Source organism: Cynoglossus semilaevis, chromosome 13, assembly GCF_000523025.1.
Source record: "Cynoglossus semilaevis isolate Cse_v1.0 chromosome 13, Cse_v1.0, whole genome shotgun sequence".
NCBI lineage: Eukaryota > Metazoa > Chordata > Actinopteri > Pleuronectiformes > Cynoglossidae > Cynoglossus > Cynoglossus semilaevis.
The window spans coordinates 14,494,687-14,508,661 of NC_024319.1; the positions used below are offsets into that span (position 1 = coordinate 14,494,687).

General features: G+C 38.9%; 1 protein-coding gene and 1 long non-coding RNA gene across 2 annotated transcripts in view; one reads left to right on the plus strand and one right to left on the minus strand.

Annotated features, from left to right (window-relative positions):
- LOC112487974 (uncharacterized) overlaps positions 1-13,975 on the minus strand; it is a 44,577-nt gene that overhangs the window by 21,950 nt on the left and 8,652 nt on the right. The gene's annotated exons all lie outside the window — the stretch shown is intronic.
- Positions 6,807-13,975, plus strand: part of LOC103388706 (soluble guanylate cyclase 88E-like) — a 15,468-nt gene continuing 8,299 nt past the window's right edge. The window contains exons 1-8 of the mRNA XM_025061813.1: positions 6,807-7,407; positions 8,402-8,534; positions 8,970-9,144; positions 10,367-10,458; positions 11,407-11,664; positions 11,760-11,904; positions 12,216-12,341; positions 12,469-12,589. Of these exons, the coding sequence (XP_024917581.1) occupies positions 7,280-7,407; positions 8,402-8,534; positions 8,970-9,144; positions 10,367-10,458; positions 11,407-11,664; positions 11,760-11,904; positions 12,216-12,341; positions 12,469-12,589 (1,178 nt within the window). The 5' untranslated portion in view covers positions 6,807-7,279. The remainder of the gene's footprint in view (positions 7,408-8,401; positions 8,535-8,969; positions 9,145-10,366; positions 10,459-11,406; positions 11,665-11,759; positions 11,905-12,215; positions 12,342-12,468; positions 12,590-13,975) is intronic.

The window sequence follows — 13,975 nt, forward strand, 5'->3', positions numbered from 1 at the left end:
CCCCCCCCCCCCCCCCCCCTCCACATCTCTCCTCCTTTCCTATCTCTCCTTCTAGAATTGCCTTTGTTAGGATTTGACACTATTTTTACTCCTCTGAGAGCACTGTATTTCCATCAGCTACAGTTGAAAGGGCCTTTAGAGAGCCGGAGTGAATGTGGTCAGGTGCTATTAGCGTCAGTGCGCTGCTGCCACAGAAACCAATGCAAAAGAAGCAGCAACAGATGACCACGCTTTCATTATTCTTAAAGACTGCAATAGGCCTTTTCAGCTTGAACGGGTTGTTTAAGAGTTGCATTAAAAACACAAACAATGTGAGCTAAAGGCCACTGGATGAAACTACTGAAACATTTCACTTTTGTAGACTAGAAATATAAGATTTTAAAATTTGCAAAAATTCAACAACTTCATTTTTTGCTGCTATTCAGATTCTCTTCAAACACTGCAAAAAATACAATACAGATAATACATAATATAATACCTATAAACCTACAGCTACAGAGGGCATTAAATAAGTCTACGGCTGACAAACTGACTGACACAAGGTTAGTAATGTTGACGAAAACAGCTTGAAACTGATGTTTTGAAAGAAACTCAACTTGGTATACATGTATTGAGATATACATTTACATATTGTTTCTGACATTTTTCTTATTAATAATTCCTTATCATTTAGATTAGTCATAAATCATTTACAAAAACAATAAAACTCAAGTTTACCTGCTGTTGTTCCAGCAATATATAGAAAAAAAATGTTGTAGTAGGAATGGTAATTTATCTAGATTAATCATGATTAATAATTTTAAATTATAATTGCAATTAACTATGAATAATTCACATCTACCCTGTGATTAATCTGAATACCAAAATGTGTTACTTTTTAGTTGCTAAAAGGCCATTGTTGTAGAATTTGTTCACAACAACAAAAATGTTGACTGGTTCAGATCGTTTTTCTGTTCTCCTCGTGGATTTTCTCCAGGTATGTGTGTTTGAAGGTAATGTGATTGGGTTGATTGTTCACTCTTAATTGACCATACAGTAGGTCATACTTTCAATGTGAATGATTGTATCTCTATGTGAACCATTGTTGACCCTGACAAGAATTAATTGGTATGTGATGAATAAAATACATCATACACTCAACTCAAGAAGAATTTAGACGTGAAGCATTCGGACAAAAGACACTTTTTAGGTGGAGCCCATGTGTGAGTGATAGATTACTGGGCTGCAGGGGACTTAGATCCATGATTTATTCATCTTTGCCATTGCCTTTTGGACGCCTTCAGCATTCAGAATTCTTTTGTATAAATGTTGCATTACATTATTAAAAACCAGAGCCAAAGAGACTCTGATTAAATCATATGACTCTTAGGTTATTGCAGGTGGCTTTGCCAACAGTGAGTAAATGGTTTTATGGCTTAATAGTAGTGTAAAGTACTATATAGGTGTACTTGATTATAAAAGTACCATAAAAATATAGACTGTTAGCATTTACTACCTTCACATTTACTTGGATTCCCGTGGCCTTGTTTTTACTGGTGTCTGTAGTTACTGAAGAACAAAGTTATTACATGAGTTAAAGCAATAAAAAAAAGTGTTCTTCACCTGATGGAAGTCTTGTGTTTCGCTGCGTGGTTGTTTATAGAACATCTTCAGTCATAACTGGCCTCTTTCTACGGCTGCCTCTTTATGACACTAACCAAACACGGTCAGACAGGGTTACTGAAGTTGTCAGCTGCCTCTTTAAAAAAACTGTGGCTGAAGATTGAATTAAGCTAATGCACAAAGTGAAAGAGACAGACAGAGCGAGGTGTGACACGACCGTACGGTAACAATGTGGACCTGTGCCGCCTACATGCCGCATTAGGTAATGACAGAAAGCTGGACGTAGCCGGTGTTGTAGAAGATTGAATGTTGGTCTGAGGAGGAGAGAGAGAGAGAGAGAGAGAGAGGTGGAGTAAATGATGCTGAGGGAAAGATGGAGACGCCGAGAAGTGAGAGAGAAAGAAAGAAAAACAAAGCAGAACTGAGGCCCTTCGGCAGCTGCATCCAGCCACGGTACGAAACCCGACGTGTTTTGCATTCAGTGAGTGCTGCATTACAGCCCGCCTCCCACTGTGACTACTGTAAAACCAATAAGAGTGAGGTATCATGGGATTGTGCTCCAGAAATATGCAGCAATCTTTAGCGGCGATGGGGGAGCTAGGAGAGGGGATTGAGAGATACAGTGGGGCTGGTACACAGAACAGCTTCTATTAAGTATTGAACCACCAGCACTGAGCAGTAACTGCTCCTCTGCAGTTTTCCATTTTACTACAGATTCTTCCCTGTAGCTTTTGTGCGAGTCACTGCTCTGCTACACAGAAGGGGTTTTACAATTTTATCTGGAAGAGGCTGCTGGGGGTACATAGTGTGAAGCGCTTTATTTGTCACTGAACATGTTTGCCTGTCTGACTGAAGGCCTGGTGCTCCAGCGGCCAATGGTAGATTTCTAAAGTCAGTCAACAGCCAAAAATGTGATCAAAACCAAATTAGAGAGCCACAACTAGCTGATCTCACCACCACAAATGATATCACTTTACAAGGTTTCTAGCTTTAGCTACTAAACAGGTCAAGAGCCTCTACAGTGATGTCACACCTGTCAGATCTCCCTCTGCTTGGCTGGACCCAGTCTGCAGACTTACTACCTAGTTGGACCAACGTCTGTGGGGAAATCCTAAGCAAAAAGACACCTGCCTAAAAACACATTGATCCACAATCTTTGAGGATGAGACTAGCCATTCTGCAGATTAAAACAATTGTGTACTTCTTATGTTTTCCTGTGATTTTCCATGCACAAGTTGTTGGCAAAAATTAGATCCAGAACTTTATTGATATTTGAATCAGTGGATATTTCTCTATGGCAGATCCCATTGAGATCAGTGGATATTTCTCTATGGCAGATCGAGAAATTAATTAGATCGAGAAATTTAATTTTTATACATATTTAACATCTTTGTTCAATTATCACCTGAAATGATAGAAGTGCTATTCAGCCATAACATAAACAAAGCACTAAGATAACAAATAGAAAATGACAAAAAACATATCTTTCAGTATTCTGACCTATAGAAAATAATAACATTAGCCTCCTGCTTTTTTACTGAGGCTTAACACAGACCTGTCTGTGGATCAGTGGCTCTGATACCATGCTGGAAATTGGATGATGGGGCCCGTTAGGCTGCCTGAGCCTGATAACTCCTTCACCAGATAACAAGCGTGAACAGACAGGAAACATAGGTAGAGTGAAAAAGATCCCACCTGTAATGTTTTGTACAGGCACAGGACAAATACAGAAAAAAAAAAAATACAGGCTGTGTGTTCCTGTACGTGTGTGTGTGTTGTTCACCCCAAACAACAGGAGGGAAATGTTCCTTGGTGCTCAGTTAGCATTTTGAAAAATGACATGAACAGCCAAAGCAGCACCTCTTGCTGTGTAAAGAAGAAGAAGAAGAAGAAGAAGAAGTAGGCAGGGTGTAATATTGGCAGGGGCTGAAGAAGATGAGTCATGATGTTTTTAATGAAAGCGCCCGCGGCGTTTTGTGCAGTTGTGGTTGCAACCTCCCGCACATTGTTATCTCTCTCCCTGTATCTCTCTCCTTAGTAAAGAGGCAGCGGTGGACTTCTCAGGTCCTGATGGGCAGAGTCACACTAGAGCCCATGAGAAGACAGACACCTGGTATAGGAGAGGAGACAACGGAAGCTGAGGAGAAGACAAGGCCTCGTCGCTGGAAGGAAAGTTATGAGATGATAATATATTTCCATAGTCAACCAAATGACAAATATACATAAAAGACTGAGAATTGAACTTGGTCTCAGTCACATAAAGCCCCTAAACATTCAATAAACACAAGAATGCATCTCTAGCTCATTTGTAGGTAGCTATCTACCAGCTAACGTGTCAACCTGAAACGAGCAGTTACCCACCGACTAAAATAGAATTAACATATCCATCTAATACAGCGGACTGTAACAATTCATAATTGTAAAGGAATTAAGCCAGTGGCTCTCAAACAGTGGTACGCGTACCACTGAGCGCTCGCTAGTGGTAAAATTCATGCACAATGAATACAACACTTAAACATAAACATCTTTCTAAACATTTCTAAACATCTCTCCTGTGGTGGAAGCTAACAGGGAAGGCCTATGCTGCTATATTCTAATGTTGGTCATCATGGTGGTACTCTGAGAGCTCAGTGTTTTCTCAGGTGGTTTACAGTTTGGTAAAAGTAAAGGTAAAAGGTAAAGTTTGAGAACCACTGAATTAAGCAACAGCTTTATGATTGTATACGTGGACAAAGACACTGGTCCAAACAGAACTATGTTATTATAGAATTAGCTGAAGGGTGAAAATTAGCCTGAATAGTTGTTCTGCTTTGAAAAGAAAAGGCAAAAGAAAATAAATGTTAGATAAGAAAAATAGCTTCCATCAGTGTGGAAATGAACCAACAGTAAACTGAGAGTTAACATAGAAAGTAAATATTAATTCAAATACACGTCAATCAAATAGGGTTATTTTAACATGGATTAACATGGGGATTTTAGCCACCCGTATAAAAAATGTAAGCAGTAAAGTCATGTTGTGATTAAACATCCTTCACATTGGCATTTTTCTCCAATTGTGTTAAAGAATATCCAATATATTCTTCTGCTTTGTAGAAGTTGTTTTCACACACACACACAAAACCACACACAGTAAGAGGCTCATTATCGCCCAGTGGAACATGAATTAAAGGCCACCTCTGTCGACACATCTCTGGTTCCCAGGTGGGCTGAAGGTGTGAGGAGAAATGTCTCGGCTGGACAATTTTCTCTGTTTTTTTTTTTTTTTGTTTTTGTTTCAGTTCTGATTTTCTTAATTGAACCTTAACATAATGTGAACAACAGCCCCAACCTCGCAGGTCAGGATTTAAATATATCAAACAACAAACCAAAATAATTTGAAAACCTTATCAGTCTTTTAAAAAAGACAGGTAAGAAAAACACATTTGTGTTCAGAACACACAAAACGGGCGAGAAATGTTATTAAATGTTCTTTCCTGTGGTAAGGTCACTCACACGTTTCTCTTTTATTTAGTTATTTATTTATTTAAAATCTAATTTTTAAAAAAAAAATGTTTTGCCTAGAGAAAGTGTTCTGATAGCAGGGTATCAATGATGTCATAACAGTGCCTCCTAGTGGGTGTGGAGAATACTTGCACCTTTTCTCTTAACTCGTCTGAGTTAAAGAGCTTATATATATATATATATATATATATATATATACACACACACACACACACACACACACACTTGAAATGCAGACGTATTTTTGTTGGATCAAATAACACATAGCGATGTGTGTCACATTTCCAGTCAGTTGTATAATAACTGCCCAATCAAACGACCTTCATGTTTCCAGGCAGCCTTTCAAATGTCAATCTGAACACAATGCATGTCCGTGTTAATGAGCACCTCACTGTAATTATGTAGATTTGACGTAATTAGCCAAGAAACTTAATAAGCAGTTGCAGGTCAATGTCAGATAATGAGCTTCTCGCTGTGAGCACATGTTTTACCCACTAAACCGAGACACTTTCTTTACATTTAAACGAACATACAATGGGGAAAAAAAGAAGAAAAAAAAAACTCCCAGAGACTTTATACATTAAGAAAATTACACACGGCTTATTTTTTGTTTAGTTTTCAAATCTCTCTTTTAGATTAAAAAAACACAATTAGTATCAGACGCCTCTGCTCTACCTGCCACAAACACGCCTTGCTGCTTCTATTTTGGCCACAGTCACCTGTTGACCTGACAGACAAGTGTCAGGGAAGAGCGCACCTGTCATCTGCAGGTGGACCCTCTCAGCAGGAGGCCATGCTGTGACGCTGCCTGGCACAGTTGGAGTTCAGGATAACAAGCACTGAGGGACTGCAGGTAAGGGGGCTTCTCTTTTTTAAACTCCTTTTCTCCTGTGGTTTTGACCTGTATTTGGTGTCTTTTTTTGCTGCGTAAACTAAAGAGATTAGAGGATGAAGAGTGACTCGAATTCCCTCTGATGATTTATAACCGGTGTTGGGATTTTTTACAGTATGTGGGGAACAAAGCTGCAGCAGATTTGAGGTTTGCCTTTCTCATGTCTTGTGATCTTTTCCTCAGATGTAGCTGGTGTCTGAGGAGGTTACCTGAGGTTTCATGAGGTTGTGTGTAACACGGGTAAAAAGAAAAAAAGTTTTGATTCTCTACGCACAGTACCAAACAGAGAAATAGGCTGCAGGGTTTAAAAAAAGGGGGGATTTTTGTTTTTTTTGTAATTCAAACTTCTGCTTCATCTTATAAATATTTAGTTAATTGTAATAGTTACAACTTTTTACAACAGGTCTTAGCTACTGTACATGTACTAAATCACTATTATAATAAATATAAATATGTCTAATTCATTTGTTTATTAGATGGCGGTATGTAGATTTAGTAAAAACTCATTTTTATTTGTAAAACTGTTTCAAAGTATCTGGAAATGTATATTTAGAGTTTTAGAAACTATTTTTTAAATTTTGTCAAATGTGCGTGTTTTGTACATTTCTATACAAATATATTAAATTAAACTTCAGTTTAATTGTATACATGAGACCAAATGTCTTAAATTACCTAGCCTAAAACAACTGGTGTACAAATGCACCACTATTACTAGTTTATATATACAGTAATGATACAAGTATATAATGTTATATCTGATTTTTGTTTAATATTCTGTTTTAATATAGTATCAAATGAAACAAAAGTCCAGGATTAAGATTGTCAATTATTTTGTTGAAATGTCTTTAAGTGATCCAAAAAATAGCTCAATGTTTCCTATAAATTAAAAGACAAACATGCAGACAAAAACCATTAGGGTAGCCATAACTATAGATCCTAAAGATTTAGGAACTGCTGAAAGGTTAATGATATCCACAGCAGAAAGCAAACATAAATTTAAATAAAATAGATGTCAAAAACAAGACTAAAAACCTGGACCCAAAATAGTTACTTTCAGAAAAATGTTAACTTAAATCTGAAATATGACTGTGGGCCACATAAAACCTGTCTAAGTGTCAGGGTTGGGCCCCGCTCTGGGCTTCGAACACACCTGATTTATACAGTACATGTGTTGGTGTTTGTCACATATCAGTAGCTTCACTGCCTGAGTCTCTTCCTTCTGCTCCGACCTCAGTTGGTCAGTTAACTTGTGCATCGGTCTGGAGGTTTTCCCACCCTCTGAAGATGTACGGCCTGTACTTGGAAGCAGTCAACGATTACATCAACGAATCCTACGGAGAGGATGTGTGGAGGCTGATCGAGAACCGAGCAGAGATTCCACACCTCAAGTTTGTCAGACATCAGATGTACAAGTAAGACGCCTTGTTCAGGGATCCCTGTTTCTTACTCTAGTAGTTCTTAGTGGACGAGCTTACTGATCCGGTTCTTCTTTGGTATCTGCTCCATGACAGTGACAGACAAGTATCATAAGACAGCTGTTGAATTATTGGCCAATCTGAAAGCAGAATGTTAAAAATCTAGTACTACTAGAACATCATTTCACCTGCAGCCAGTCTTTGGTCCGTTAAAGGCCCAGGACAGTGTTGTAATGTTATGTAACAACTGTACCTAAACACATCATTAATATAAAAACTATAAAATCCCATTCCATTTACTTCACAAACTCATTGAGACATTTAAATCAGAAACATTACTAGCTCCTCAGGTGGTACACTTTCTGGTGATAAACACAAAATGCTAACAAATACTGTGCAGGATGAATGCTGCCCCCTTTGGTAAGACAAAATCACCAGCACTGTACGCAAATATCTGGGCGGTATTGCATGTTGTCTACACCCAGGTTGATTCCAGAAACCGTGACACCGTGACAAACAAACAATCAAAGTTGAATTACTAGATCAAATAAAGACATTCCTGTTAAAGTCAAATATTATGAATTGGTCGGTAAAAATTTGAGGGAGATGGGAGAGACGGTGAATAACGTTCTACTAGTATAATATTGTTGTTTTCATCTGAAAAAAAAATCATCATCAAGTACACCTGTAAAGCTGTGAACCACAGAGCAGACTGTTCACTCACCATTAAATGATCTAAAAAGCATCTCCTCACAACACTGAAATGTAGTCAAATGTTATATTTACATTTAAATGGCCCTTGGCTAAAAGAAAAAACACAGCATAAACATTAGGGTGACAGGTAACAAAGAAAGTGTTATTTACACACTTCAATAAAATTGCCAAGCGAAATACAGCACTATAAAAATAGCCCAGCTCAAACACCTTTGCTATTTTGTTGTTTCTTTTCTTCACTTGTTTCATTGTTTGGTTGTTTACGTGTTTACTGCAGTGATAACCTGATCCTTCGACTGGCAAAAGCTGCCGGCGAGGTCCTGGGAAAGACCCACGATGAGCTGATGTACGCCTTCGGGGTCTACATGGTGAAGAGGATTGGAAACTATGGATACGAACGTATCCTGAAGGTGATGCAGTCATCCTTCCCTGTGACTGGCTGTCAAAGGCGGAATTTTAAGACATATTCCGTGCACAACCTACTCACTATTTTTCAGAGGTTTCCCAGTAAAATGCCCTCGGGCACCAGGGCTGGGTACAGTAGGGGTTTCATATTTCCGAGTAAATGCAATAAGAAGGCATTCGGTGACTTGTATATGGTGTTGACCAGAATGTGGGGAAAGCATTTGAAATATTGTAGCAAATTCCATTTCCTGGAGGTAAATAAAAATGTGATACACTAACTGTAAATGGAAGGGAGAAGTGTTTCCTGCCTGTACAGCGTCAGTGTATTAAGAATGACCCTTAAAGGTATTAAAACTGAGTTTTTGACATTATTCTATCAGACATCATGGGGCTGAGTTACACATTCTATTTTGAATAACTGATATTATCAATTCTCCCAGGTGCTGGGACGAAATGTACGCGACTTCATCAATGAACTGGATAACCTCCACGAGTACTTTCGCTTCTCCTTCCCCAAAGTCCAGCCTCCGAGTTTCTGCGTGGAGGAGGAGTGTGAGACCAGCCTGACTCTGCACTACCGCAGCACCCGCAAGGGCTTCACACAGTTTGTCAAAGGTAAGAAACGAGCACGGCTGAAGAAGACGCTGTGATACAACCAAACAGGAAGTGAGGAGAGAACAGGTGTATAATAAACTAGGCTTTGAAAGACCAGATGAAATGTTAAGTGGTACAGAATCAAACTCATGTATTGTGGTTTAAACTTCTGCATGTTCACATTAAGACTGAACTCACCTGTTTTAGTAACACGTTAGCCAAACATGTAACATGTTAGCCTGCTTTCAACAGGCAGAAAACAGACTAATCAGCAACTTGGACTCTGAGCTGATCTTCAGAGCAAACTATGTATTAATATTCTATGCCACAAACATGTTTTATTTATGACCAGTTACAGGACTGTGTGATATCCTCTTACAAACCAAACCATAGAATTATTTCAAATTAAATGAATTCCCCCGAGGCAAAGAAAGAACTTAACGCGATGAACATCAGCGAGCTTTCTTACGTCTCTCTGTATTTTCTATTCTTTTTTGCAAGTGTTTGGCACATCCTCTAGAGTAGGGGTTCCCAACCACTGGGCTGGGGACCATTACCAGGGTTCATCAATTGTTACACGGCCAACAGAAAAAAATAAAAGTATATAATTCAGTTTTATTTTGAAGAACTATCACTGATGTTTAAAAATGAAAGGTATTTTGTATTCTGTTGTGAAAAGTTGAAGAGTTTTTTTGAAAAAGCCACCATGAAATGAAGGGACAGGTCATAGACTCTCGTTCTGCTGGAGAAGCCCTGATCAAGGGTTGAATCTTTTTTCAAAGGTGGAATTTTTGTAAAGGCCTTTCATTGAATACATGAAATATTAAAAAAATATTCTGAAGGTTTTGAATGTTTCTGCTTTTCATTGGCTTGCACTGGTAAGTATTTCATTTTACATGCAGTAAGCGACCGTATTTAAAGTTTTCATATTTTCATGTTGTCGATGGTCTTGAAATTTCATGAACATTGAATAGTGGAACATGAGGTATGAAATTAACATTTCCGGTTTTATTGGCAACTTAAAAGTCTCAAAATTACCCGATTATTCAGGACAAAGCAGTTGTCACACCATCAGGTAGGAAAGTCATTTCAGGGAAAGTCGCAAAATCCTGACAAAAACACTATTCTACTCAGAGCAGCTTTGAAATTAGACTCACAGAATCTCGTTTAGACTGAATTGCTCATAAGCCGTAATCCATAACCATTGTGTGTGTGTGTGTGCCTGCTTGATTGTCTCCTGCAGGACAGCTCTCTCAGGTGGGCCGGCAGTTCTACAACACAGACATTGAAGTGGAAATCCTGTCTAAGGAGGAGACAGAGAAGATGACATACGTGGTACGTACTCAGACAGAGGTCAAGCATTTGTGGAGCCGTTGAGCGGTGTGACCTTGCTCCGCTGTCACTTTAATCAGTGAGGAAATGAGTCCATCACCTTTCAGCGAGGCAGCGAGCAAGGTTCTTGTTGGCTCTCAAACAGATACTGTTAGATTTGGGGCAGACATGAGTGTTTATTGGACGGTGAGTCTGGAATCATCAGGTCTGACGTGTGCAGCATTAGTCGTGTCAGTCTCAACAAATCAGCTCTGGCTGATTCCTTTAGGGAAAAATATCTGTCTACTGTTGCACCAACCATGTCTTTATCCACTCTCCACTCCAACTTCCTGCATCTTTACCTCCAACTTCCTGTATCTTTACCTCCAACTTCCTGTATCTTTACTTCCAACTTCCTGTATATTTACTTCCAACTTCCTGTATTTTTACCTCCAACTTGCTCAATCACATCTTCACCAGCTTTCTAATCCTGTCCTATCATCCTTAACTCCAGCCATGACAACGAACTCTCTACAAATCCATACATCATAGCAGGTCTCATTCAGTTCATGTGCATAAGCAAAGTACAGAATTCCATTCCTACGCCACAACGTAACTAGATTTTCACCACATGTCAAAACTCACATACTACCTATGTCACTCACCTAAGACATAAAAACACTACAGAAGTCTAAATTATGTTTGGGCACAATCCAATGTATAGTGTACACCTGGAGGATGTAAACAAAGTAGTCTTCAACGTATAGCACAGCATGACAAGGTATTCGTCCGCTCACTCGACAACGACAACGAAATTTGTTTTACTGCCATGTGTTGGAATGATGGATCAAGGCTTTCTTAATAAATTCATGGGAGATGTAACTATGAAAGCAGCAGGTTGAGGACGTTGTAAACCGAAGAGCCCCTGTACGAAAAAAACCTATGTCACAAAGTGTTTCTGTGTTTGTCCAGGTTTATAAGATGAACTTTGACAACGCAGCCTTCAAGCACCGCATGCCCCAACAGAAGACTGCGCCAAGCTACGAGAAGCTGCCCATGAAGCGGGGCATCTTTTTCGACATGTTCCCCTTCAGTGTTATCTTCCGCCGCGACATGACCATGTACCGCATTGGAGATGGCCTCAAAGAGGTCTTCTCTGACCTCCAGGGCAAGAAGGTCAATGAGGAGTTCACTCTGGTCAGGCCCATGCTAGAGTTCAGCTGGGATAACGTGAGTTCTGTCTGGAGCAGGTCTTCATCTCCACATCTGTGTCCGTTCTTCACATGCTCAAAACCACAAACGTCCTGTTGTCTTCTTCTGGTCAGATTTACACCCATTTAAACAACGTGTTTGAGCTCTTGTCTAAAGCCGTGGTGGAGAGCAAGCAGAAGGTCAACATCCCAAAACTGAACAAAGAGGAGCCAGATGAGAAGGAGGAGAGCGAGAAGGCAAAAAGGGAAGAAGAAAGAGGTACCGCTCTGTCCATTTCAGTCTTTCATCCGTTGTCTCACTTTCACTGAGCAGACTGAAATAAAATATTCATTATACTCAGGCAAGACTTGTGATCAGAGTAAGAGCGCAGCCAAAAGTAAAATATGTTCTTTAAATATTTAAATAGAAGAGAGAAATGCTTTACTTTTTTCTCTCTCTGTGTGTGTGTACTTGCAGCTACAAATTAAAACTAAATATTTTGTATTTTGCTTTGTCCTGATAATAATCACTCTCAAACATTTATACACTGCTGAACTGACAACCTTCCTGTTCTGTGACTGCTGCTGCAGAACAAAAGGCAGTGGAGGAGATAAAGGGCACGGACCAGGAGTACAGCAGTGCTCTCACCCAGTACAACAGCTCTGCCAACTCAGGGGGAGAAGACATTGAGCTGCTGGCCTTCCAGACTGTGACTGGTCAGAACTATTTTAACTTTAACCCTTGCAGCATATGCATATTTTAACCTGGCTCTCAGGGTGTGTGTTTTTTATTTTTAATCCAGTTCAAATTTCTGCTTCAAATTCTATTGCTCTGATTTCTAAGGAAAGTGTAGCGAGACCATATTTGAGGACATGCGGGAGCCTCCCAAGAAACCTCTCCATCTGAAGGGTCAGATGAAGTATGTCCCCCAGTGGGACTCCCTCATCTTCCTGGGCACACCCATGTAAGCCAACATTATATCTACATTCCAAAAAATAAACCATAAATCTATTAGATTTTGCAGGATTGGGTTTTCCAAAAAATATATAGAAATATTTTTCAGTAAGCTGTTTAAAAATATATACTGTAAAATGAGCCCTAAATCTTCATGGGAAATCAACCAATGAAATGCATTTATATTCAGCAACACAGAAACATATTTTTAGATGTAATGCCTGCCCTCTAGAAATGTACTCAAAAGCTATGCTGTGACAACATTAGGGAAAGTGGAAATGGAAAGTGTGTGTATTTTAGATGCATTGAAATGCACTCATTTTAAACAGCTGAAAAACACCCGGTCCGTAAAGATTAAAACATTGATTATTCTACGGTGACCTATATATATATATATATATATATATATATGACACGCTAAAGAGCAGGGGTCTCCAACCCCTGGTTCGGGGACCCATGCATGTGGTACCAGACCACAGTTGGACACAGTGACAACATGTACTTCAGTTTTACTAACATAATCTGACAATGTTTTAAAACTATAGGTCATTGAGACCTAGATACTAAAAGAATAAAGTCTAAAAGATGTTTTATTTTGAAAATGTAATTACCTTTCAACGATGGCGCGTTACTACCGGTCTGCAGTCACAGATAATACTGGTTGACCAGTCCTTGGTACAAAAAAGGTTGGGGGCCGCTGCTAAAGAGCATACTTTTTAAACTTAAATGAATGTGTTTTGTTGACGGTACCAGCAAAAGCTTGAGTTTTCTTATTGCTGGTAAACAGAGTATTTCTGTAGATGCCAATGTTAAAATATCTCAATGTCGGGTGATATTCACAAAGAAGGGGATTTCTGAAAGAGAGGAAAAGAGGAAGCACAACAGCTGCCTTGTCCTAGTAAAAAAAAAAAAGAAATCCGTCTGTCTTTTGAATGCCTGCTGTCTGATACTGCTTATCTATTTTTAGAGGCACAAAAAATAATAGAAGTAAAAAAATACTAAAAATGTTGCTTTATATAGTAAATAGTAAAAACAAGTAACATAACTTGCACTCTGCAAGTGCGTAACTCGTCTCTCAAGTTATTCTTAGTCTTAGTGAAGCAAACAGACGCAATTATCATAGAACTGTTTACTGTGGAGTTTCTGTAACTAAATGAAGCAGTTCCAGTTTCTTTTTCTTTTGTCTGTTTCTCATGGCAATAATAATGAAATGCAACACTTCCTCCATATGTTTCACATCCAGACATGTTCAGCAGTTCAACTGGTGTCTTTTCTTGTTTTTCTCACAGTCTGTTTTTAGTTAAAAACAAGTGTTAGATTTCCAAAAAATATAACATGAATACCAATTAAGAATTTGGGGGTTTTAAAACCTCTAATATATATATATATATATATA